The following is a 23,317-nucleotide window of genomic DNA, read 5'->3' as shown; positions in this document are numbered from 1 at the left end:
CTTGTATTACCTGCATTTGAAATTTGTCAGCAAAAATATAAAATAAACACAACATGATTTGCAGTAATTTAATTAAATCTTGCAAACACATACTGGCTTTGGTAGATTTTGAGGTTGTAAAGCTTTCTGGCCACGATACAAGTCCAAATCTTGTAAATCATCTTTATCAGTCCCTTCAACACTGTGGGAGAGGGAAACTGGGAGTTTCTGTCTTTCTTTTCTCTTTCCATTTAATCTCATTGCGTGGTGAAACAGGCCTCAAAATCAAACAAAATGTTATATGAAAAGAGGAAAAGAAAACAAAATAAGTTTCTAATTTTGTGGCCCTTGAATGTCTCTTAAAATGAACTCATCCTCAACTCATCCTTCTACCTTATGCTCCTGTGGTTTTCGCAGCTGCTTTGGGTTGAAATCTACAAAATGCCAAAAAAGCTGAAATATTACACAGCAGCTGTTGCATGATCTGAGATGAAGTGGAACAAGCTGCAGGAAAAGTGTTTCTTACATTCTCTTGCGCAGACTGAAAGAAATCCGTCGTCCTTATAGGCAAGACTTTGAAGAGAGGGAGAACCGCTGGTGAAAAATAAAGCAATGAAAGCTGATTAGTGCTTCTGGAGTGAAGCCCGAAACCTATAATTTCAAGTAGGGATACGTCTAGGTATCGATTGGGGGGGGGGGTATGAATGTGTTGAAGAGTGTCTGAGCCGTGGACGGGGTCATGAAGAGTGATGGTGTTGTGAGGATGAGAGTACCCTCCAGTGCCGACAGCCCATCATTTCTAGCTACCTTATGTGTGCTCTCATGATTGCCATAAAAACAGATACAATTAAAGGCAATATATAAGCACCTTCAGGGGAAATGTGAGGTAATTACCCCTCATGGTACTGAAAGTACATGAGCGATATATGAAATAACATGTAGAACGACCTTACTTGCTTGTAATTGAGTCTCTAAAGTTTTGGGTTTTTTTTTAAGTGAGTGAAAATGTGTGTCAGTGAAAATCAGCTTTCTTCCTGATTGTAGAGCTGCAACCTGTCCTTATTTTTCTAGCTAGCCAGAACTAGCAGCTAGCAGCTCTGTGATGCTGCGCTTCAGGCTAAACGCTAACGTCAGCATGCTAACATACTTGCGATGACAATGCTAAAATGGCTGACGCTAATGTTTACTGTTTTTACTATCTTAGTTTTGCGTGTCAGCATGCTAACATTTGCTAATTAGCAGTAAACACAAGGCACAGCTGAGGATGATTAGCTTTGCAGGTATTTGGTTGTAAACTTAAGTAATAGACAAATGTGATGGTGCTAGAGGAAAAGTCAGTGGAAGACTTTTTTTTTTTAAGTTAACAAAATGTAAGAATCAGAGGTAGGATATAATGCTGGATGTTCACAGCTTACTGCAGTTATATTGGAGTTAGGTAAAAGAAACATTTTTATCCATAACAAATCCTGTATCAGGTTTTACACTCACTATTCTTTTTTTTTCCCTTGTGGTCGTGATCTCATTTTGGAACAAATCTGAGATTTTTTACTGTGAGTAACCTTGATAATATGTGTGTTTGCTGCAGGTCTGGACGACTGCTTGCAGCAGTATGTGTGTGTGTTTGAGCGCGGAGGTGTGTGTGGGGAGAGGCTGCTGAGGATTAGCCACGCCGAGCTGGAGGAACTGGGAGTTTCTCGCATCGGACACCAGGAGCTCATTCTGGAGGCCGTCGACTTGCTCTGTGCTCTGGTGAGTTTGTGTGTGTGTGTGTGTATGTTTTGTTTTTTTTTAGTTTGAATGCAGGGCTGGACTCCCATTACCCGTTTGTACAGCTGCAGATGTAATGTATGCCGTTCTGCTTGAATGCCCAATGTAATAGATTGCAGGAGGTAAATTGTCAGTGTCCTGCATCAAATCTGTGAATCTCCCAATTCTCACTGTAACAATCTAAAATAAAAATGGAGTTTGCAACTATAAATCCATTTCATATTATGGAGGAAGAAGTTTAAAGTATGGGGGTTTGCAAAAATAGAATTACTGGAAAAGATGCACCTGATTACTTGGGTATATTTACTTAATTGTGAAATGACAACCGGTGTATTATATGGTTAGACTGTTGGGTAATAAAGAAAACTAAACTCAATTCATATAATGTATGATTATTTGTTGAATTTGTATATTTATATAGTGTATGTATATATATATATATATATATATATATATATATATATATATATATATATGTCACCATGACTACTACAAGCGAAGCTTGGAAAGAAAAACAAAGAATCCCACACACTGTTGTGATGTTGTTGTTCGTATTGTTCATATAGACAAACAGCAACACTTTAGACTTTCCTGCATACATATTAAGGTCAATGAGCTCTTCAAATATAAATCCAAGCACAGTCGCACACTAACATAAAGTTACTTTACCAATAAAGACGGTTCACATTATACAAAAGGGGCCCTCTAGGGACATTAGATAACTTTGTTCCACACAAAAACATGACATAATTACTATATGGGCACCATTATAATGCTGTAGCTGGTGGAAGTGAAGCTACTGGTAACTGCTTTGTATATTATTGGATAGATTAATCTACAAGAATGCATCACATTTAAAAGGTAACTATGTTTTGTATAGAAAAACCTGAATCTGCAAAATAACTACTAACCATAACTGTTGAATAAAAGTAATGTTTCTGTCTGAGATGAAGTAAAAGTATCTTAAAATTGTACTCAAGCACAGTACTTGAGTAAATGTACTTAGTTCCATTCCACCACTGCCTTGTTCCTCTCTAATATAAAGTCATTAATATTCCCCAGACTCCTCAAGAAAAACCTGGTAAACATGTTGACAAATGAGACTCTTCATTTTTATTCATGGCCGTTCCCCTGTCTGGAGTTTCAGCTAATTTGTGTTTGTGTGTGTTTATCTGTGTGTGTCTGTGCGTGTGCGCAGAACTCAGGTCTGGAGACGGAGAGCGTCAGGACTCTGGCTCACAAACTCGGCGCCTCGGCCAAAAACCTGCAGAACTTTATTTCCGGCCGCCGCCGAAGCAGCCAATCGGAGAGCAGAAGCTCGCGGCGGCTTCCTAACGATCTGCTGACCTCCGTGGTCGACCTCATCACCGCCGCCAAGAGCCTGCTCGCCTGGCTGGACAGGTAATAAGTTCAAATGCTCTCTGTTTTTTACGTATGGTGTGTTGAGTTGACAGGTTGGATTTTTAACAATTTTTTTCTCTCCAATGTTTACTGCTGTTACATCAGAGGGATTACTATTCCATTTTATTATCAGATATTATTTATAGGCAGGTTTCCATCCAACTTTTAACCAAATTAAAAAATTCAGCTAAAGAAACTGCAGATTAATCCACGCTTCCATCCACTGCTTGTAGCATAAAAACGTTTTGTTTTTTTCCCCCAATATTTCACTTTTTTTCCACTCCACTGTTTTATTCACAAATTGAAAATGCATATATAAAAAGCAGGTGGATGGGAACCTACCTAATGACATTAACAATGTCTCCAGAACTCACGTGTCATTCATTTCATTATTTACGCCTCTGCTTTTCCTGCTGCGACGTGCCAAAATGTCTTCCTCTGAAAAAAAGGCCCATTAGAGACGCAGTACACCCACACAGGTGTGTTCAGTGATTTCAGTTATAAGAATATAATTTGGCTGCATTATCACAGTGCAGGCAGAATGAGAAGAACAGGAAAACTTTTTGTTATTCTAACTTGGGAATGTTCGTGACTCAATTAGATGATTTAGTTTTTTTTTTATGTCTATTCATTTGTTAAAAAGTGACACAGACAGTGAGTAGCTCTATTAAATTAGCTCAATTAACTGTATTGGTGTTAATGTTGGATTTATCTAGATGTAGCAGTGGCGGCTCTGCAGTGAGATATCATTGCTATTAGAAATAGGGATGTCTTAAATTGGAATTATAACTAGGAGACTGATGTGAATGGTTTTCGGGACTTTGAGGTTTAACTGAAACTCTGCCTTATGTTGTATCTTCTGCCTGTTAACAATGTGATAGAGTAGATTGCTGGTGCTGAATGGGGCCCATCAGTCTACTTCATTAGATGCTTTCAGCTGGGGAATGGGAGAGGCCGCAGTAGTTATGTTTGGTAACCAGGTTGGTGCAGACTTTTCATGTTTGAGGGTTAGTTTCAGAATCACTGATTTATATTTTATCCTGTTGTTCGTTAATGACTTTCCAAGTCAATTACAATCAATCAATCAATTAATCAATCAATCAGTCTCTTGTTCTTTACTGTCCCTAAGGGGGAAATTTGCTTTGTAGCCATGGCGACATCAGATAATCATTTATCAGTTACATACAACAGTGAAAACACAACCTCCAGACAGTGAGTGAACCACTATGAATACAAATCAGAATCGTGTTTGTCTCCTAACAACAAAAAACAAAAAACGCCCAAAATAAATAAAAATGAAAAATTTCTACCCAGATCTGAACAAACAAAGACACAGAAATCCTCAAATCCAGAATAAGAGATTGAAGTGACAAAAGAAATGTGTGTGCTGAAATATTGAGCAGCACTAAACGCAACACAAAGTATGACAGAAAAAATTGGCTGCAAGTAAAGTTTATAGATAGATAAACTAGAGTATGTGCTAAATATCTAAATATACACTGTACATTAGTGCAGCAACAATTTACGATTATTAATTAAAGTCATTTAGGCTCTTAAACATTTTATTTTTCAGGTTTTTTTGTCTTTTATGATTGTAAAGTGAATATCTTTTAGTTTCCGACAGTTGGTCGGAGAAAATAAGACAATTAAAGATATTTACCTTGGACTTCAGGAAAATATGACGGATATTTTTCTGAATTTTACATCAATTGTAATGTATGAAATAATTAATATGGAAACTAGAGTTAGAAATCTTTAAGTCTTAAGTCTTTAATCCAGAAGTTTTCTACTACATTTCTCTATTTGTACAACTAAAGCTCACATCTGCTAAACACAAACTCAGCTGCACCTTCTGCTGCAGCTGTTGGCTGCCGACATCTTTTGAGAAATATGTTGTTGTTTTTTTTCAAAGGGATAATATCAGACCTTTTTTCTCACCATGTCTCTGTCTCTCGCCCTCGCTCTCTTCTTCTCTCTGTCACTTCATTTATTCATGACTCAACACGATCCCCTGCACACGACACACACACACACACACACACACACACACACACACACACACACATCAGATACAGAACTAAAGGTCTTAGACATTGGCTCTTGAAATGCCAGGCACCCACATCTGTCCACACACCATCTAGATAAACACACACACACACACACCCAGAGAGAGAGAGAGAGAGAGAGAGAGAGGCATAAATGCATAGAGCCATGTCCATAAGCACACTCGACACAAAGTTGAGGTGTGTTAGACCCATAGAAACGCCCACACGCTCGTACGAACACTCACTCGCAGACACACACACACACACACAAACACACACACACCCACATCCGCACGCACTGACACACACTTATGCAAGCGCGGGCGCGGGATCGCCCACGCAGCAATGGTGATGCAACTGTAAATGGCAAAGCGACAGTGAGAGAGGGATGGGTGGACGCAGAAGAGCCGCCGCTTCATGCTCTCTGTTCAGGTTTAGGTTTTTTTTTTATGGTTTTATCCAGCTTATTATACACAACCGAAACATGGACAAAAGAGCATCTGCGTGAGGGCACGCTGGTAGATTTAACATGCACATGATCCCACCAGGGCTTTTATTTCAGTGAAATATCATCTGCAAATGATTTTAAACCACTGAGCAAAAAAAAAAAAAAAAGAGCGAGTAAAACAAGATGAATCTCTTATGGAAATAAGAGCTGCGTGCTGGATGATATGCCGAGCTCATTAACAGACACTAACGACGGGGAAAAGGTTATGATTTCCACACACGTTAGGCTTGAATCTAGTCTTGCATTAATACCTGCAGGATGACTCCTTCCTAAAAGGTTTACAACAGAGGCAAATTAGCATAAAGCCTGTTCAAACTGAACTTTCATCTCTCTCTGATTGCCGGTTGTTAGACCTCTCAGGGACGGAGGAGAAGCGCAGCATCGGTTCACCGCTCAGGCATCTTCAAATGCTTCTCGTTCCTTCGTCTGAATGACTCGAGAAGATATTTTGCAGCCTTTTTCATGTATAAAAGACCAGCATGAGTACAGTGCACATCGTCTTCTACCCTGGTGTCTCTTTATCTGTATACTTTTATTCTTCTCTGGGGTGACAAACACTGTTTTGATCTGCACGCAGAGCCACAATGCAGGAGACAAACACCTCCTCTTTAAAGCTGTCAGGAAGAAAAGTGGGTTCATCTCTTCAGGTTGATTGAAATTTGCAGCCCTATTTCTGCTTCTTTGAACTCCTTATTTCCTCTTTATATGCACATTTGAAAGCACCTATCTATGAATTAATAACATGGCCATAGAGGCTGGAGTTTATGTGTGGTGTATTTTGCTGATAGCTTCAAAATGTAGTAGTAGTTTCTTTCTTTTTTATATATATATATATATATATATATAAATTGCTATTTATAACCGATGTAGTGAATGAGCAGACTTTTCAATTTTCATCCAAATATGGGGATAGGGCCAAGTGGTATTGATTGAATCAATGCCCTAGAGGGGGGAGGTATAAAAATTGATGTGGTGATATTTTGGGATGCGACACTCTGGAGTGTTGCGTGATTTGATAAGCACTGACCCGTGTAGTATATACAGCCAACGTGTCAAACAGAAAGAAGAAGTAGTTGAGGTGTGATAGTTGGGATGTGCGACATCTTGTCCATCTTGTAAAAAGTTGGCACAGGAGATGTGAGGGGAGAGGGTGTGGGGAATGTGGAAGATGGCGGAGGTTTAGGGAAATGAGTTGTTGCCCCCCCGGGTGGAAACGTGGAGTCATCTCTGCTGATCTTTTGTCTGTATTGTCGTGAACTCACTTCGCTCTGTACAGTAGCTGTAAAACACAACAGCGTGTATGCATCAGATGATGAGGAGGAGGAGGGGAATGGTATGACTAATTTTCTATATTGGGAAACCTTCAGGTATATTATCGCTCCATTTACCACTGGAAAAAAAAGGAAGGTTGTATTCTGTTGTATTACAGCGTGATTGTAGGTAGTAGAAAGTAGAAAACGGTGAGCATCATCATCATCATCATCATCCTCATCATCAGCTTGAATGCCAAAAAAAATCTTGCTCTCTGCCGTATCTGTGTATGGCAACTAAAGCATGGCTAAGACCGGGGACACACTGTGCATTTGAATCATGGTGAAGGTGTTGTTGGGGTTAGCCAACTAATCCTGCAGGAAAGTCAGGTGCGCTACGTGGCCCATCCACCACCCTGACCTCCGCACACTCCCTCCACCTCGCTACGTACAGGTCAAGCTGCTTTTTGCACTAACTACACACTTCGTCCCGACCGAGAGCTCAACGCACTGCGACTGACGACAAACACATGAAAATGGACAAACGTGCTGCAAATTCAGAAAACATCTTCATCAATTTGACAACACACTCGCTGCAGATACACACAACTTCATTTACCTTAAGTGTCATTTCACCTCCTGCACTTGGACTCGGGCGTTTCTCTTGCTGTCTGTCTAGCCAGTGTCACTGCCTCTGAGCTGCCTCCTGTTGGGGGGGGGGGCAGAAGTGTTTTCTGAGTGTTGTTTGAGGGTTTCGGAGCCTGATGGTTGAGCAAAACAGTCTGTGTAGCCTTAGGTCCTGCGTATATATAGCACTCAGCCTCAATACTGATGAGTTAAATCACACACACACACACACACACACACACACAAACCACACACATAAATCATACACTAGAGGCTGTGGCCGAATTTTAATCTGGGTCTTTAGAACAATGAAGCAAAGTAATGGCGTGTGTCTTTTGTGTGCGTTTTCTGTTGTTCATTTCATCACTGTGTTGTGTTTGCAGCCATAATGTTACACACATGTCATTAGGCCTGAGTGTGTATTGTCTTATGATAATGACTTCTGCTGTACAGCTCTATAGCTCAAGAGCTTTTCATGTCTGCATGTGGTCTGCATGAATCCATTAGGAGCCCATTATCTGCATCTTATTCTTATCGTTAACACCTTGTTCACACCTGAATAGTCTATGTTGCACGACACCAGGGTCCCCATTTAAAAACATTGTGTTTGCAGGGAAAAAAAAGAAAAAAAGTGGCTTTTAAGACCCTCTTTTTTTCACAGGAAAATAGGATTTAAAAAAAAACAAAACAAACTTGACAGCTGAATGTTCTCTTTAGTGGAAACTGTGCACACAAACACGTGGGAGACATGATGATGCCGGTGGCGAAGTAGCATAATAAATCCAAAGTGGTCTAATAGCGCTTTTCACACAGTTTAGTTCAGTCAATTTAAAAGCACAGTCTTTTAAAAGAAGATCCAGGCCTATAAGCTGTGCTTTTCTTATGTTCGTTTGTTTTATTTGTTTCCAAAACCTGGACTGAGATGACAGTCAGTCAGTGTGAGGGGGTGTAAATTGGTGCACTCGGAACAGGGTGGCCTATTTACCTGGTTCACTAATGCAGCTTCATTCATCCATCCACTGGAGCCGTGTCCTCCTCTCTCTGTGGAGGAACATCACTTAAACGAGAGAGTGTTGGCAAAGTTTCTCTCCAGTAATGGTTTGGCTTTCTGAGCTGGTATTGTTCATATTACTGAGGTGTCACTTCCAATAACTCTTATTTGTAAGCATTAATGCTCATCCTGGAGCTTATTTGGAGCCTTTGTTTTCTTGGTCACACAAGTCTTTCACATGCTGAATGCGGTACCCTGAAGGCGTAATCCTAACCGCAGCGGTCCGGGTTCGAGTCCAACCCATGGCCCATTTGTGCCATATCATCCTCTCTCTCTCTCTTTCTCTCTCTCTCTCTCTCTCTCTCTCTCCTCGACTTTCCTGTCACTCTCACTCTCTCTATCGGCACTTGTTATTCAACGCTTTTAACTTCAAAAGCCACATTTGGGCATTGAACAACAAGTCCCAGCCATGTTCATCACTTTTTGGTGTCCCCCTGGAAACACTTCCAGTTGTTGTTGTTGTTGTTGTTGTTGTGTGTTTTTGCAGCGAGTGTGTTGTCAAATTGATGAAGATGTTTTCTGAATTTGCAGCACGTTTGTCTCTTTGCATGCGTTTTCTTAAGTTGCAGTGCGTCGCTCTCTCAGGGCCACCGTACAATAGACATGTCATTAATCATTTTGATTAAATGTAGTATTTAATTTACTATCATGAGATCAAAGCAAAAGCAGCAAAATGTTACATTTGAGAAGCTGAAAGCAGCAAACGTTTGGCATTTGTGCTTTAAAAATGACTGAAAAAAACCAATCAGTTATTAAAATATTTGCAGATTAATCTAATTAAAGCTAATTGTCGCAGCTCTGCATCCTACATATGCAACACGTCTCATACGCCGATTCATTCACTCATGAATGAGTCGTCGACAGCTTCCACTAAATCCATTGCACTCACCGACTAGACTGAGTATGTTTGCACAAGATGTCTGTTGCGTGTCAACTTCCCCCCTTTCTCTCTAACTGTGCTCCTGTCCGTCTCCTCTGTACATGATCCAATGCAGCAGAAACAATATAAGACATGCTGGTGTGCTATCTGTTCCTCCCAGGTCTCCCTTTGCTGCAGTGGCAGACTACTCAGTAACCCGAAATAATGTCATTCAGCTCTGCCTGGAGCTCACCACCATTGTACAGCAGGTGTGTGGAATTGTTTGTGTCTGGCTGACTCTGTGTGTGTGTGTGTGTGTGTGTGTGTGTGTGTGTGTGTATGTGTGTGTGTGTTTCAAAGGCTGATAGCTCTTATTCTCCTCCACTTGAAGTGCGAGGCAGAGGATAGCTGCCTTGGGTTGTCACATACCCCTATGAACAGTGTGTGTGGGTGTGATGCAGCAGCCTCAGACTCCCGCTCGCTGCATCCGTGCACGAGACGTTTCTATTTACATCCTTACAGTCTGTCTTTTCGTATGACTGATGTGCGTATAAATATATAAAAGATAAACGTGTCTGTTTGTGTGGGTGTGTGTTTATCTGCGAGGGGTATAGAGTGTGTGCAGGTGTAGGGCTCAGTAATGTGAGGCCCGGACAGTATACAGAAGTAGCAGAGTGAGCAGTATGAGATGGTGTGTGAGTATTTGCAAGACAGGATGTTCTGCTCGCGCTACATTAAATTCTGCTTGTCCCCCAGGACTGTACGGTGTTTGAGACGGAGAACAAAATCCTTCATGTGGTGAGTCCAGCTTCCTCAGCCAGCTGTCGCTTATTTGCTTATTTTTTTACCTTATTCCCGGAACCTCAAGCTCCGGCTCTGGTGTTTTTCAGGAAATATGAATGGTGCTCGCAGCAGCATTGTCAAAGGATACGCTTTTTCATTTTCAAACAGCCAGGAGGCAATTAGCGTAGCTTAGCATAAAGAGTGGAAGCAGGGGAAAACGGCTAGCATGGCTCTGTCTAAAGTTCAATAAAAAACCCACAGAAGTAGAAGTGCTGGATGGATGAATAAACAGTGTTGGACTCATTTACTCAAGATCTGTACTTACTTCTGATTAAGTTGTTAAACTTTTCCTCCACTACATTTTGAGGCAATTGTTACACTTTTTCCTGCGGTAGTGGTTTTTAGTCATGCAGATAGTTTTATTTTTGTTCCCATCCCAATACAATGAAAGTGAATGGAATTAAATGACATTTTAAAAATACATTTTTCAAAAAGAAAAAAGAGGTTGTTGCGAGTCAGTGCTCTCTGAACCGGGTTGCGGCTGAAGTTTAATTGACCTTTTTACGGGAGACGTTTTGACTCGTCAAACACAGGTGTGTCCAATAACATCACTAATTGCCGCATTGCCTTGCAGTAATTGCTGGAACGGAGCCATCGTTACAGTCATTAGTTCCACCTGTGCTTCTCCTGTTAAGACAAGCCAACGAATCTGCTGTGAAAAAGACTTTGGGATTCATTTGGTAACAACATTAAAGCAGCAGTGCTCTGATACTAACAAGGCTGTCGAGGCTCAGCGTAGGTGAAGATTTATTCAGCAAAATGTCACTTAAAGTACAAGATGGACACTTTCTTTTATTTTTTTTTTACTGTGGACAAAATAAAACCTGGTTATAAAAATCCACAATATGATGAATATCACACTCCTGAGTTTCACTGTAACTACAGCAGGAAAGTTTCTTGAAAAAGTTTGCGAGCCACTGCTGTAGATTATCCCCCCAAAAAAGAGAGACTGTCAGCACTCATTATTCTGACTGCTTTCTACCATTGGCAGCATTTTGTGTGGAGTCTTTTGTTATTTCTGGGGAAAAAAATAATATTGCTCTTAAATGGTATAGTAAAGGTATAATTTTTCACAGCTGTGGGCACCACAAATGAAATTCACCCCCATGATGTTGGTGTGGAGGCAGAACCACTGAAAACAAATGAAACTAAAACTATCTGCATGACTTGCTGCTTCAGATAAGTGAGAAAATATATTCTCTTTTTATAATTTGGGTGAACTGACCCTTTTTAAATTCCACGGCAAACCAGCATTAAAGCACAGCTGTGTTGATACAGGGGGGCAGCCATTGTATTCAGATTTGGAGGGAAATCTGCTGCATAAAACATTCAAATACGCTTATTTTCCTCAGCGAAGCCAAAAAAGAACACGCTATAAATAAAGAAACAAAAGCAGTAACACACTTTTGTTAGGAAGCAAAAGAGGTTTATTAAAAACGTATTCTAATATTGACGATTACGAGCTACAGGGTATTCATTTTATTTTATTTTTTTCTCGTTTTCATCTCCATTTTCTTAATAAAGCGCCACTAGTGACCCTGTTTTAATAAAGGCTCTGTGCAGTGTTGCATGTCCTCTCTCATTTTCTTCTTCTTCGCCTGCAGTGTAAGACTCTGTCGGAGGTGTGCGAGCACATTGTGTGCGTGTCATCGGACCCACTGGTTTCTCAGTCGGCCCACCTCGAGCTGGTTCACCTCACCAACATCAAACCCTCTGAGGGCCTGGTAATGACTGACTGTTTGTCTGTGTGCACACTGGGCTTTGGGGTTTTTAAACCGGTAACTTCGCTATTTTCGGGTTTTATTTAACAACATTAACAGCCGCTAAAAGCTAACCTTTAGCCATCGAGTTCAACATTACAACTTTTGAATGAAGCCCAGTAGCCAATGGCAGCCTGTTGACAATGCTGTGTGTTGTCTTTGAGGTCTACAAAGATAATCAATATAATACATTAGAAAACACCCACTGAATGAGAGTAGTATGTTATTGTGTCCCCTTAAATACTTAAGGAGCAGGCGTCAAGGCAATGACTCTTCACTCATCTTTCTCAATAGCACAAAGCTGATGTGTGTTGTAGCTATTTTTGATGTGAGGTAAAGTTACTGTGGCTTTGTTTCTGTGGATAATCATTTTTGTGTTTTTTTTTTTGCATCAGTTCACCTGATTTACACAAAACCCTCTTTAATGTCCGTCTGTCCATCAGGGGATGTACATCAAGTCGACCTACGACGGCCTCCACGTGATCACAGGAACTACTGAGGGGGTGAGACGCTCGCAATCCTGTTTGTCACACGTTCACATACTAAATTCCAGCAAAGCACTCAGTCTTTACTGTATCTGTGACATAAATAAACCGCCAATGAAGTGGATTTACCACCAGGCCCAGGGAACAAAGACTAGAGAAAACCAATCCTTTCTCCGAATATCTGCAAAACTGACATTTAGATCTATAAGAGCGTATCAGATTCCATAGAGATGACTCTGCGAGGCAGTCCCTCTGTTATATTATAGCTTATTTAAGTACACTTTGTTGTGAAACTTCCCCACTCTGGAATGCAGGGATCGATGAACTCAGATCACTTCTCTCTCTCTCTCTCTCTCTCTCTCCCTCCCTCCCTCTCTCCTCTCTGGCTCTGTAGTCTCCAGCTGACCGCTGTAAGAAGATCCATGCGGGAGATGAAGTCATCCAAGTCAATCACCAGACTGTGGTTTGTTTTCTTATTGTGTATGTGTGTGTATGTGTGTGTGTGTGTGTGTGTGTATGTGTGTATGTGTGTGTGTGTGTATGTGTGTGTGTGAGTGTGTTTTCTTATAGGTTCTAAATATATCTTTTTGTGTCGGTTATATTTTTCTGCTGAACGAGTAGTTTGACTTTTTATACTAGAACTGCATTTTTCTGCTAATACTTACTTTCACTTGAGTGGGATTTTGCCTGCAGGGCTTTGACTTTCAATGGAGTATTTTCACATTTTGTATTTGGTATTTTGACTTAAGTAAAATATCGGAATACTTCTTCCATCTCTGTTCAGGTTTATTCATTGATTTTGTCATGTGTGCGAGAGTAAGTTATGTGATCTTTCAGAATTCATCATGTACATGGTGAATCTAAATATCTCACCTGAACAGGACAAGCTTTATGTTAATAGGATAAAATGTATGTTAAAGGACCTTTCTGTCTTTTTAAATACAGTAATATATTACAGTTTATAACTAAAGAATTTGGCTTATTGTTGTAAAATCATCACTTTGTATGTTTTTCAAATGATGAAAATGTAATTAATATAAAATATGTGCCTGTTTTTACAGATATTGCAGATGTAAACAAAACTTTAAAGCTGCTATGATTAATATTTTCATCATAACAATGAATCAATGAATGATAATGTGAACAGGGTCATTTGTAATGATGATTCTACAGATAATTATCAACAACTCTGCACTTTCTCCTCAGCTCTACAGAGTGTTTTAGCTAATTGGTTTGATTTTGATTTAACTTAAATGTTGTGGTTCATGTTCAAAAATCAGTAATTCATGGGTTTAATATCATGAGAAAAGATTCATGAACAGAAACTTTAAAGTAAGATTTTAACAGTAAGATGAAGTTATTTATCAAGTGTTTTTTAAAACTAATTATGTATCAGAATAAATCCCTTAGCACCTTAGCTCCAGTTCTATGTGTTGAATATTTTGTGGTAGGGCCACCCATCTGTTCACATCTGTATTGCAGAATGTGCCCTTAGTTTACAAGGTGCAGATGAACACGGCATGCATTTGAATTAGTGTAATCAGATCCCGCCAACCCTTCCCTGCACCTCCTCTTGCGTTACGATCAGATCTGAGGTGAATAGAGTGGCTGCAATTAAGAGAATTTGTTCGTCTTTATGACAAAGTTATCTCCCCACAAAGGTCAGATAAATATAAAGTCACAGAGATAGAGCAAAGAACCTCACAGTGGCCATTTTTATTCTTGTTTACAGTAGGTTTTTCTTCACAAATCTCCTACAAACAAGGAGTGTTGGCATAGTTTTGTGCAAAACGTGGCTGAAAATGAAGGAAAATATATCATAAGAAGTATTTGTTTTCAAATTGAGGGCAGGTTACATCACATGAAAGCTCTATAGATAGACTTACCACCTCCACACCCACTTGCCTTGCACAGAAGGCTCAACAAGCGAGATCCAATCACGACATGGCCAGAATTCAAACTTCATGCTGAATACGAATGCTGGTTATAACTCAAGTTGTGATTGCATTGTTCGATATCCAGATGAGGATATTTTCCAGCAGGTCAGTGGCACTGTGTGATTTGATCCTCTGTCCTCTCCCATCCACAGGTGGGCTGGCAGTTACGTAACCTGGTCGGCTCGCTGAGAGCCGATAAAGGCGTCGTGTCCCTGACCCTGAAGAAGCGTCCACAGAGCACGCTCAGCTCCGCCCCCGCTCTGCTCAAGAACATGCGCTGGAAACCCCTGGCTCTGCAGGTGGGACCGGCTCTACCTTTTATAGACTTTATTAAAGCACCGCACTGGCCCACATAATTCCCCACAGCATTCGCTCCCTCCCCGCACGACTGCAGCCAAAGTGTGTAATTAGGTCAGGGTACTGTGGCTCAGCATTGGTTTTGTTTGCCAGCTGAAATGCACTGGAAGGAGTAGGAAGGGAAAATTGATGGCACACTCCGCCCACATTCCCCATGCTCCCTCGAATTATGAAATGTATCTCCGTCATTAACGCTGATTATCTGCACGATCAGGGGGGAAAACAGTTGTGCCGCCCCCCCCCCATCACAGTCTTTTGTGACCACATTAGCCACAGATTCATCAAGGATAATTCATGTTTATTATAACTTGGAGCGTTATTTTTGTAGTTTGGGCCGTTACTTCTGTTGAGTATTGCAGACTAACACTGCAGTGACAAAAGTAATTGCAGAGATCGGGCAATGCGGTGAACATTCAGTCAGTACAATCAAACAGGTTGTAAGCAGTTTATCCAGGTTATGTAAACCACTTCATTTGAAGGTGAGTTTTGAATGTGAGCACAGCTGACATGTGCAATAAGAAAACAACTGGCTGCACAAAGATGAGATTTCTGCTTTTTCTGAAATGATTTCGAACACTATAATTTGGTTTTACAAGAGACAAGTCTTCAAGGATGAAGACTAGCTGGATGGTTCTGCAAATATTAACTATCCCACCTCCGATAAAGAGCAGCATGCAGCCGTTTCCTTAAGCTTTTTTTATGGAGTGTCTCCTCTGCAGTGGATGGGACTGTCCCAAACGCCTCATGGGAAGCAGGCCAGACAATGACTTAGATAGTTATGAAAATGGTCTTGGAGTTATAATTCAGCATCTTTCACAGTTCTGTTTTTAAGAGTAGGCTGATGTGATTTGTTCCTCCTTGTTTTATTAAGTTTGGCGGTAAATTTTGCTGATCTTACTTTATTGTTTTTTGGCCACTAATCTGGTATTTGTGTTTCATCTTGCTTGTCACTGTGCTGGTGTCAGACTGCAGAGTTTTCCTGATGTCTAAAAGTCACTGACAGTATGTGGAACCAAGGGAAATATGAATCAGCAAAGATTTTAAGCTATATGTACAGTTGTATGCAGAACTTTGCTGTATGCAGGATATTATATTATTATATTATATATAACAGTTCAGGTAATAATTTTACTTCTTGCCTTTGTTTCCTTTTCCTAAAAAACATCTGGTTAACCCAGGGGTTTGTTTAAAACCTGTCGACCACCTGACTGCTCGTGCTTCATGCCATGTTCCCAGAGCTCAGCTAATTCAGCTAGACAGTGATGTTATTACATGTAGTAATGATAGTTTTTACATAGTTTTTTTTGATTAGTCTGTCCAGGGAATCACCAACCACAGGTGGCCTAACCAGTAGCTACCGCACAGGAAAAGCTTTAAGATAATGTAGGTAGCCATACAGGTGTTTTTGGTCAGGACTGAGTAATAACAAGTGGTTTGCTTGTTACTTGGGAAATATTTTGAGTCTTATAGAAAGTCCTTTTTATTTCAAACAGCATTGTGTTTTCAGCACAAGTTACTTTTACGTTACTTCTCTGATTTGCCATCACCAAGGCCAATATCATTCAAGGGTAAAACTTTACTTTAAGCAGCACTATTTACCATTTGTAATGAGTATAATGCATTTAATCACTGGTTTATAACAGACTATAACCTGTGTAGAGGCTGATATATAAACAGATAATGAATGAAAACACAGCTGTTGTAATGTAAAATAGTCTTATAGGAGAAGTTGCTGACAAAAACATTACATCATGTACGTTAATCAAAACTTAAAACGTCCTTTTATGTGCCGCTTATGACTTCATTATAGTTTGTCCTAAAGCTAAGTCGGGGGACTTAAAGGAAAAAGTTACCTATTCAACTGAGTAACTCAACACAGGGCAAATGGTTTGTTCTAACCACATGAATCCACTTTTGCTCTCCGCAGCCAACCAGAAGCCCAGGCAGCAGTTCAGCCACACCCTCAGGCACACCCACCAAGAACTCGGCCCTCCAGGACCTTTACATCCCCCCTCCACCTGCTGAGCCGTACACACCCAGGTACTGTGTCTGTGTGTCAGAGAAGAAAGAACAAATTCAACTCATAACAAGTAGAACCGGTGACATCAAAGATAAGCTCTGACGTTGATGCCCATTTTGTTTTCCCGGTAAACCTGCCTCTGCTGTTGCCGTAGAGATGAAACGGGAGCCTTGTCTGGAGATGAGGCATCTCGTAACCACGGTGGCGTCAGTGTTGCTAAGCGCTCTGAGTCACCAAACTCCTTCCTGGATCAAGAGTCTCGCCGGCGAGAAGAGGAGGAGCCTGTGTACTGCACCACGCCTACATATGGTATACACTCTTGTGATGACTGAGACTGTGAGGAAGAAAGTGGAGGGAGGGGATGGGGGGCATTGAGTTCAGTCTCATTCTGCTGCAGTCAACCACTTAATAAAAAAAAAATAATGAGGGTAGGAATCGACCTGCCAGGCCAAGGCGGTGAATAAAAAGTTTTAGAAAGTGATGGACCTCTACACAGCACAGATTAAATGAAAACATTTTTTGCAGGAATCCGAAAAATCACTATCAGCATTTAAAATATGACTCTGAGGAAATTATCAGTTCGGTTTAGACCTTTCAGAATAAAAGGTGTATGAGAACAACAAGAAAAACTGCAAGACACAGAATAAAAATAATAAAAAAAGATGTGCGAGGAACCAAGAGGCATTTACTGCACATGGGATAAACGAAAACTTGAACTTGTTGCATCTAATTTTTGGAAACCTGTCATGGACTGAGCTTAGAGAAAGCCATGTTTCCTACATTCAAACATGAAGTTTTGTAAATGTGCGTGTCTCTGCGTGTGTTTGTAGGCAGGCTGAGGCCCATCTCCATGCCTGTGGAGTGTAACTGGGTGGGCGACTATGAAGACCCAGCCAAGCTTAACAGAGAAAGCCGCAGAGGTGAGTGTCGGCGTGTGGAGTGCATATGTGTGAGTGTGCACCTCCTGAAGAGCCTGTTACAGTCTGTTAAATGTCCCCATCTCTCCGTATTATGAATAGATCAGTGTGCACGGAGATCAATGCGCCTCCATCCCCTTCTCTAATTCTCTGTGATTAGCATCACAGAGAAATGAAATAAGAGGGGATGAGAAGGGAGGGAGAGAAAAAAAAAAAAAAAAGGTAGACAGTCGGCACAAAGGGAGAGAAAATGAAAGGGAGGGAAAATAAAAGTGACAGAAAGAAAGGAAGAGAGATGGGATGGGGAGAGGAGAGAGAAAAGGACGGATGAGAGGAGGGCGCAGAAACGGAAAAAAAAAAAACTATTCCCCCTGACCTCCACCTGAATCACTCACACAGTTGCCATGGCGACGCTGACAGCAGCTCTTCTCTGTGTCTCACTTTCCTCTGGCCGCTGCCTAGCAACCAGGGAAGGACAGGAGGGTGGGAACCGTTGAGAAGAAGGGTAGAGAAACCTGGGTTTCCTCCCCAGCGGGAAGAAGTTGGTCGAAAAAGACGAGAGAGACTTAAACAGAGAGTGTTTCTGAACAGATTCGATAAACACTCAGTCATGCTGCTCTCATGTGTTTCTCTCTCTCTCTCTCTCTCACACACACACACACACACACACACACACACACACACACACACACAGAGAGAGTCACAAAAAACAGCATAATTGCCTCTGATGCTGTAACACAGGGAACAGAATATAGATCCATCAGTCCATCCAAAACATCTCAATCTCTCATTCTGACCAAACTTGGTACGGCAGCACGTTTTGAGAATGAGAAAATCACACTCAAAGAAAAAGAGTTGGTGCATTTTCAGTTTAGATTTGATCGGCGCTGAAAGCTTTACAGACGTCGGCATTGTCTTTTGATATTTTCATAATAAACTGATTATCAATTACGATGCGCTGATTAAAGGTCAAAACTCAGATGTATTATCTCAAACAGCAGTCGTCTTCATTTTGATGAATCTTTGAGTGATGTGACATTTTGACTGTTTTATTTATATATTTTTAAAATTAGTCTCTAATTAACCCAACACTTCACAGACAGCACTGATGAAGAAAATGTGACAAGACTGAAAATTAAAAAAGCAAAGAGATCAATATGATAAAATAATACTGTTGACAGAATCACACTAATTAGAAGGTTTAAGCTACAGGTAAAAGTTTAAACTCAGACACATCACAGACACAACAGAAGTTTGATGTATTTGTGTGTATATATATATATATATATATATATATTTTGCCTCTCATTAATGTGAGCTGATTCGATGGTGTGTTTCACAGAAGCGTCACTCATGCGTTACGTGGGGCTGCCCGGCGGGGACGAGAGGACCGCCTCCGACGACTACTCCTCCCACACAGCTCGTCCGGGTAAACGGTCCAACGACACGGCCAAGCGCGCCAAGAGGCGGAGCCACCACAGCCAAAGCCCCTCCCACTACGTCCTGCAGACAAATCAGAGGGATTCTCCCCCCAGAGACCCAGCCTCCATTTATCACGTAATTCAGCTTTTTTTTTTTTGTCCTTTCATACAATAATTTTTGAAATCCAAAAGAACCAGCACCGTTAAATGACACTGTTTTGAATGTACTGTAAAATAATGTCTTACAATATATAGATTTTAAAACAATTTAAAAGTTTATGTTCAGATGATCGACTGTAACATAAACTATTTAACTAATCGATTAACTGTTTCAGTCGAAGGTTCTCTGGTTCCGGCTCCTCACATGTGACGATTCGCTAGTTTTTCCTCGACATACATGACGATACGCGACATATCTTCAGGATTTCACGTCTTTACTGTGGCCTCTGAGAAATTGTGCCATTGCAACTATTTTCTAAATATATTCATTAACATTTCAGAGACTAAACAATTAATTGATCCTCCAAGAAAATGTTGTGCAGAATAATCAATAATGAAAATAGTCGTTAGTCGCTGCCCTAGTATCGATCTTTTCATCTAAGTCTCAGCAAGAGAATAAATGAGCAATATTCCCAAAATGTCAAAGTATTCCTTTAATATAAGGTATATATAATATATAATATAAGGCTGAAACAGCTGAAAATGAAGGGAGGGGTTGTGTTGTATAGTTACATACTGCAACATAGTGCACTTTACAGAATAAGATACCAGTCATTTGTTCACAATAGTGTTTCTTAAATATCTTAAGCCAGCTGCTCCTCTTAAGACCGTGTGCTATTTGTATCTGTCATGTTAAGTTTTAGTTCACAGTTTTCAGTTTAAGTTTAGCATTACTTTGTTTCTTTGCACCCGCCCTCAGTCTGTTCTGTGTTGCACTGTCGTCCATGAGGAACAACATTTGGTTTCCCAGGACGTGCACACGTTTGGAAATGACAATCAAACTTCCTGTAGATCAAAGAGCAGAGGACGCAGTCAGGAACCTCCTCTGGCTTCGCCTCTGTTGCCTCCCTCAAGGAAAAAGTTTTACGAGGCAATGTGCTTCTTCTCTAATTTGTTTCTTAGACTGGATCTAACGTTCAGGACTCGGAGATGTGAGATTAAAAAAAGAAAAATCTTTTGACCCTGATGGAAAAAGTGCTGTAGTGAAGTGTGATCTGAGCAAATGCTGACTTGTTATTACCCCCTGTCACTTCCATGACATCTGTCCGCCCTGCCTGTCCGTCTGAGCTCGCCGTTCTCCGGTCCAGACAGTCGGTTTGGCCGGGAGTGACCTTATACATCTTGACAGCAGCTCTTTGGAAATTAAATGTGTTTGCATGTGTGTGTGTGTGTGTGTGTGTGTGTGTGTTTGCTTGCGTGCCCGTGTTCAAGTGTGCGTTTACAGTGTGCATGGACGCTGCGATGGCAGATGGCGTGTCAGTGGGTGTGGGCGGGCCCGTGTCATCTGTCTTGCTGAGCGTGGGGCTGCGAGCGGCCGAGCTCCAGGCTGTGACATGTGTAATATCGTGACATCAGAGCTGGTCTGCTGCCCCATCTGACCTGTCGGGAGAGGTCACGTCTGAAATATGCCGGCTGAGTGTTTTGGATCAGAGGTTTTCAGGCTGTGAGGCGGGAGAGAGAGAGAGAGAGAGAGAGAGAGAGAGAGACGTGAAGCAAAGACACTGAAAGGAGCATCAACACTCGTAACTCCTCCCTCTCAGAGTCATAACTGAAACCCACGGACGTGACACACACTCCTTTTTAGATTTAGTTACGACTTATACTTTCCCAGCATGTGATCATCTCTGATGTCTATTGAAAAATCGTCCATAAATCTGCCTTGAAATCACATAAAAAGTTGTATTGTACTGGTCCTGCAATTTCCAGCTAATATCCTGGAAACATTTCTTATATTTTCCTAAAGATTAACTGGTATTTAGCTGCTGATTACTTGGATTTTACCAAGAGAGGCCTAAATAATTTGGTGCTAATTATAAGGGACATGTAGAAGGTGTTAGTCGCTACAGTCATTAAATAAAGTGGAGAATAAATTAGAAAATTATGTACTAGGTAAATTTAAAATGGCTCATAAACAAACGTCAATATCCATCAGAGTTTCTCAGAAAGAAGAAAATGTGCCACAGTGAGTCACTTTACTTGGGAAATTGGGTAGAAATGAAGTGTAGCAGCTGAGTTTATAGCATGGAGTGTTTTATTTATCGATCAACACTATAGGTAAGCATGCAGTTCAATCAACATGCAGCGTAAACATCAATTAAATGAATATTTACCATCAACCCATGTGTGGCAGCTCAAAGTCATGAAGTAATCCAAGTAAATCATTTTTTTTTTTTCAGTCTTTCTTGGAAACTCTGATGGAAGCTGACGCCAGTTTATGGATTATTTTTCTCTTACCTACTGTGTCATTTACAAGTCTCCTCATAAAAAGTCTAATATAACAAACAGGTGCTCCTTTGTAATTAATACCAGATTGAATTGGCCTTTCTTGGAAATATCTTGGTACTTTGCAGCTAAATAGCAGTTAATTTTTTAAGGGAAATTATGAGGAAAGTTTCCAGGAGATTAGTTGGAGGATAAATGGGGTTATATGTTTGTCCTTCACATTTTGCCTACTGTAGGTTCGCTTGAATCCCAGAGGCCCCTGAGCTGTATTTTCTCACCTTTCCTCCATCACCTGGACGTCCTATTGTGCCACCGTTCCCTCCCCTCGCTTCCTGTCCCTCTGTTCTATGTTTAGAGGTGTGAGAGCTGCTAAAGTCCTCCACCAGGTTGACTTTTCCATCCCCTCATGTGCATGTGAGAGGAAGAGATAATGAGCGACAGAGTTTCCCCTTTTGTATCCATGTGCCTTCTGCCTCATCTCCTCCGCTCCCTGAGATCTGTCATGTTTTATATCCCAGGATTCTTTGCAGCAAACAAAGGCCACTGATTCAACCTGACAGCCTGCTCTCTCTCTCTCTCTCTCTCTCTCTCTCTCTCTCTCTCTCTCTCTCTTCCTCTCCCTCTCTCTCTCAGACATACCAGCAGTCCTCCTCTCTGCAGTCAAAGAACAGGAAGAAGAATAAAGGTAAGCAGGAAAGCCCACCTGTTCCGTTTAGCGTGAGCAGGAAGTGCCGTCGTGGCCAGATGCTCGCCAGATGTGGTCACTCGCTCCTTCACTCTCTCTCAGGGATGCAGAACTAATGGAGATCAGTGTGAAGGTGTGGGAGCAGCTGCTGCTTCCTGGAAAGAGATGTGCGGTTATGAGGAAAATTGAGACAAAGTGCTGAGACTTCTATTGGATATATTGTGTTTATAACAAGTTATTGATTTCCAGGAGGAAAATGCTGCATTTTTACCCAAGTAGATAATCATCCATTATTCCTTTTTAACTGTTGGAAACATTCAAAATTATATGTGCTGATTTTTGGCACGTTCATCTCACCTGCTGTGACCTGGGTAAAATACTCTGCAGGTAATCTTCACGACTAATTGGAAACAATTACCAAATAACCAATTTGACCATTTAGTAATTAGAATCAAATTCCATAGTCATTACTATGAATCTACAGTTCCATATCACTGCAGGAAACGATGGGACCAGTGAAATAATGTGTCAGTGTTACTTTTCAACTCTTTAATGCTGTTTTCACTTTGAGTAACTATGAGCGACATGTTTTGTAGACCCACCTGCTTTTGTTTAGTCAATAGATCAATATGATTCCAGCCCATGCCACAGCAGGGCCGTGGCCGGCAATAGAGGGAATATAAAGTAAATAAGTCAACGGCTGATTATCTCCATTGTCAGTCAATATGTCAGTGATTTTCTAGATTAACTGACCTGTCAGTTTGACCTTTTCAAATGTCACAAAATATTGCCAAATGCATGTCATGATTTCCCAGAGCGTCTTCAGGTTTTTTTTTGAACAAAAGAAAAACACACATCATAAAACAGAAGAAAGTTACACAAAAATATAAATTTGTCTGTATCATGGGAAAATAATACACAACAATATATCAAACATTCATGAAAGCTTTCCGATAAAAGACC

General features: G+C 40.8%; 1 protein-coding gene across 3 annotated transcripts in view; it reads left to right on the top strand.

The window, feature by feature from the left end:
- The window catches only part of cnksr2 (connector enhancer of kinase suppressor of Ras 2), a 51,556-nt gene that overhangs the window by 11,614 nt on the left and 16,625 nt on the right, over positions 1-23,317 (top strand). For all 3 annotated transcript variants that reach the window (XM_022767188.1, XM_022767187.1, XM_022767186.1), the window contains exons 2-14: positions 1,565-1,728; positions 2,945-3,147; positions 9,669-9,756; positions 10,244-10,285; positions 11,935-12,054; positions 12,534-12,593; positions 12,970-13,038; positions 14,665-14,811; positions 16,797-16,909; positions 17,044-17,198; positions 17,720-17,809; positions 19,149-19,363; positions 22,303-22,354. In XM_022767188.1, the coding sequence (XP_022622909.1) occupies positions 1,565-1,728; positions 2,945-3,147; positions 9,669-9,756; positions 10,244-10,285; positions 11,935-12,054; positions 12,534-12,593; positions 12,970-13,038; positions 14,665-14,811; positions 16,797-16,909; positions 17,044-17,198; positions 17,720-17,809; positions 19,149-19,363; positions 22,303-22,354 (1,518 nt within the window). The remainder of the gene's footprint in view (positions 1-1,564; positions 1,729-2,944; positions 3,148-9,668; positions 9,757-10,243; positions 10,286-11,934; positions 12,055-12,533; positions 12,594-12,969; positions 13,039-14,664; positions 14,812-16,796; positions 16,910-17,043; positions 17,199-17,719; positions 17,810-19,148; positions 19,364-22,302; positions 22,355-23,317) is intronic.

This window comes from Seriola dumerili, unplaced genomic scaffold (genome assembly GCF_002260705.1).
Source record: "Seriola dumerili isolate Sdu_G_001 unplaced genomic scaffold, Sdu_1.0 BDQW01001124.1, whole genome shotgun sequence".
Classification (NCBI taxonomy): Eukaryota; Metazoa; Chordata; class Actinopteri; order Carangiformes; family Carangidae; genus Seriola; species Seriola dumerili.
This window is presented reverse-complemented; position numbering and strand designations above follow the sequence as displayed.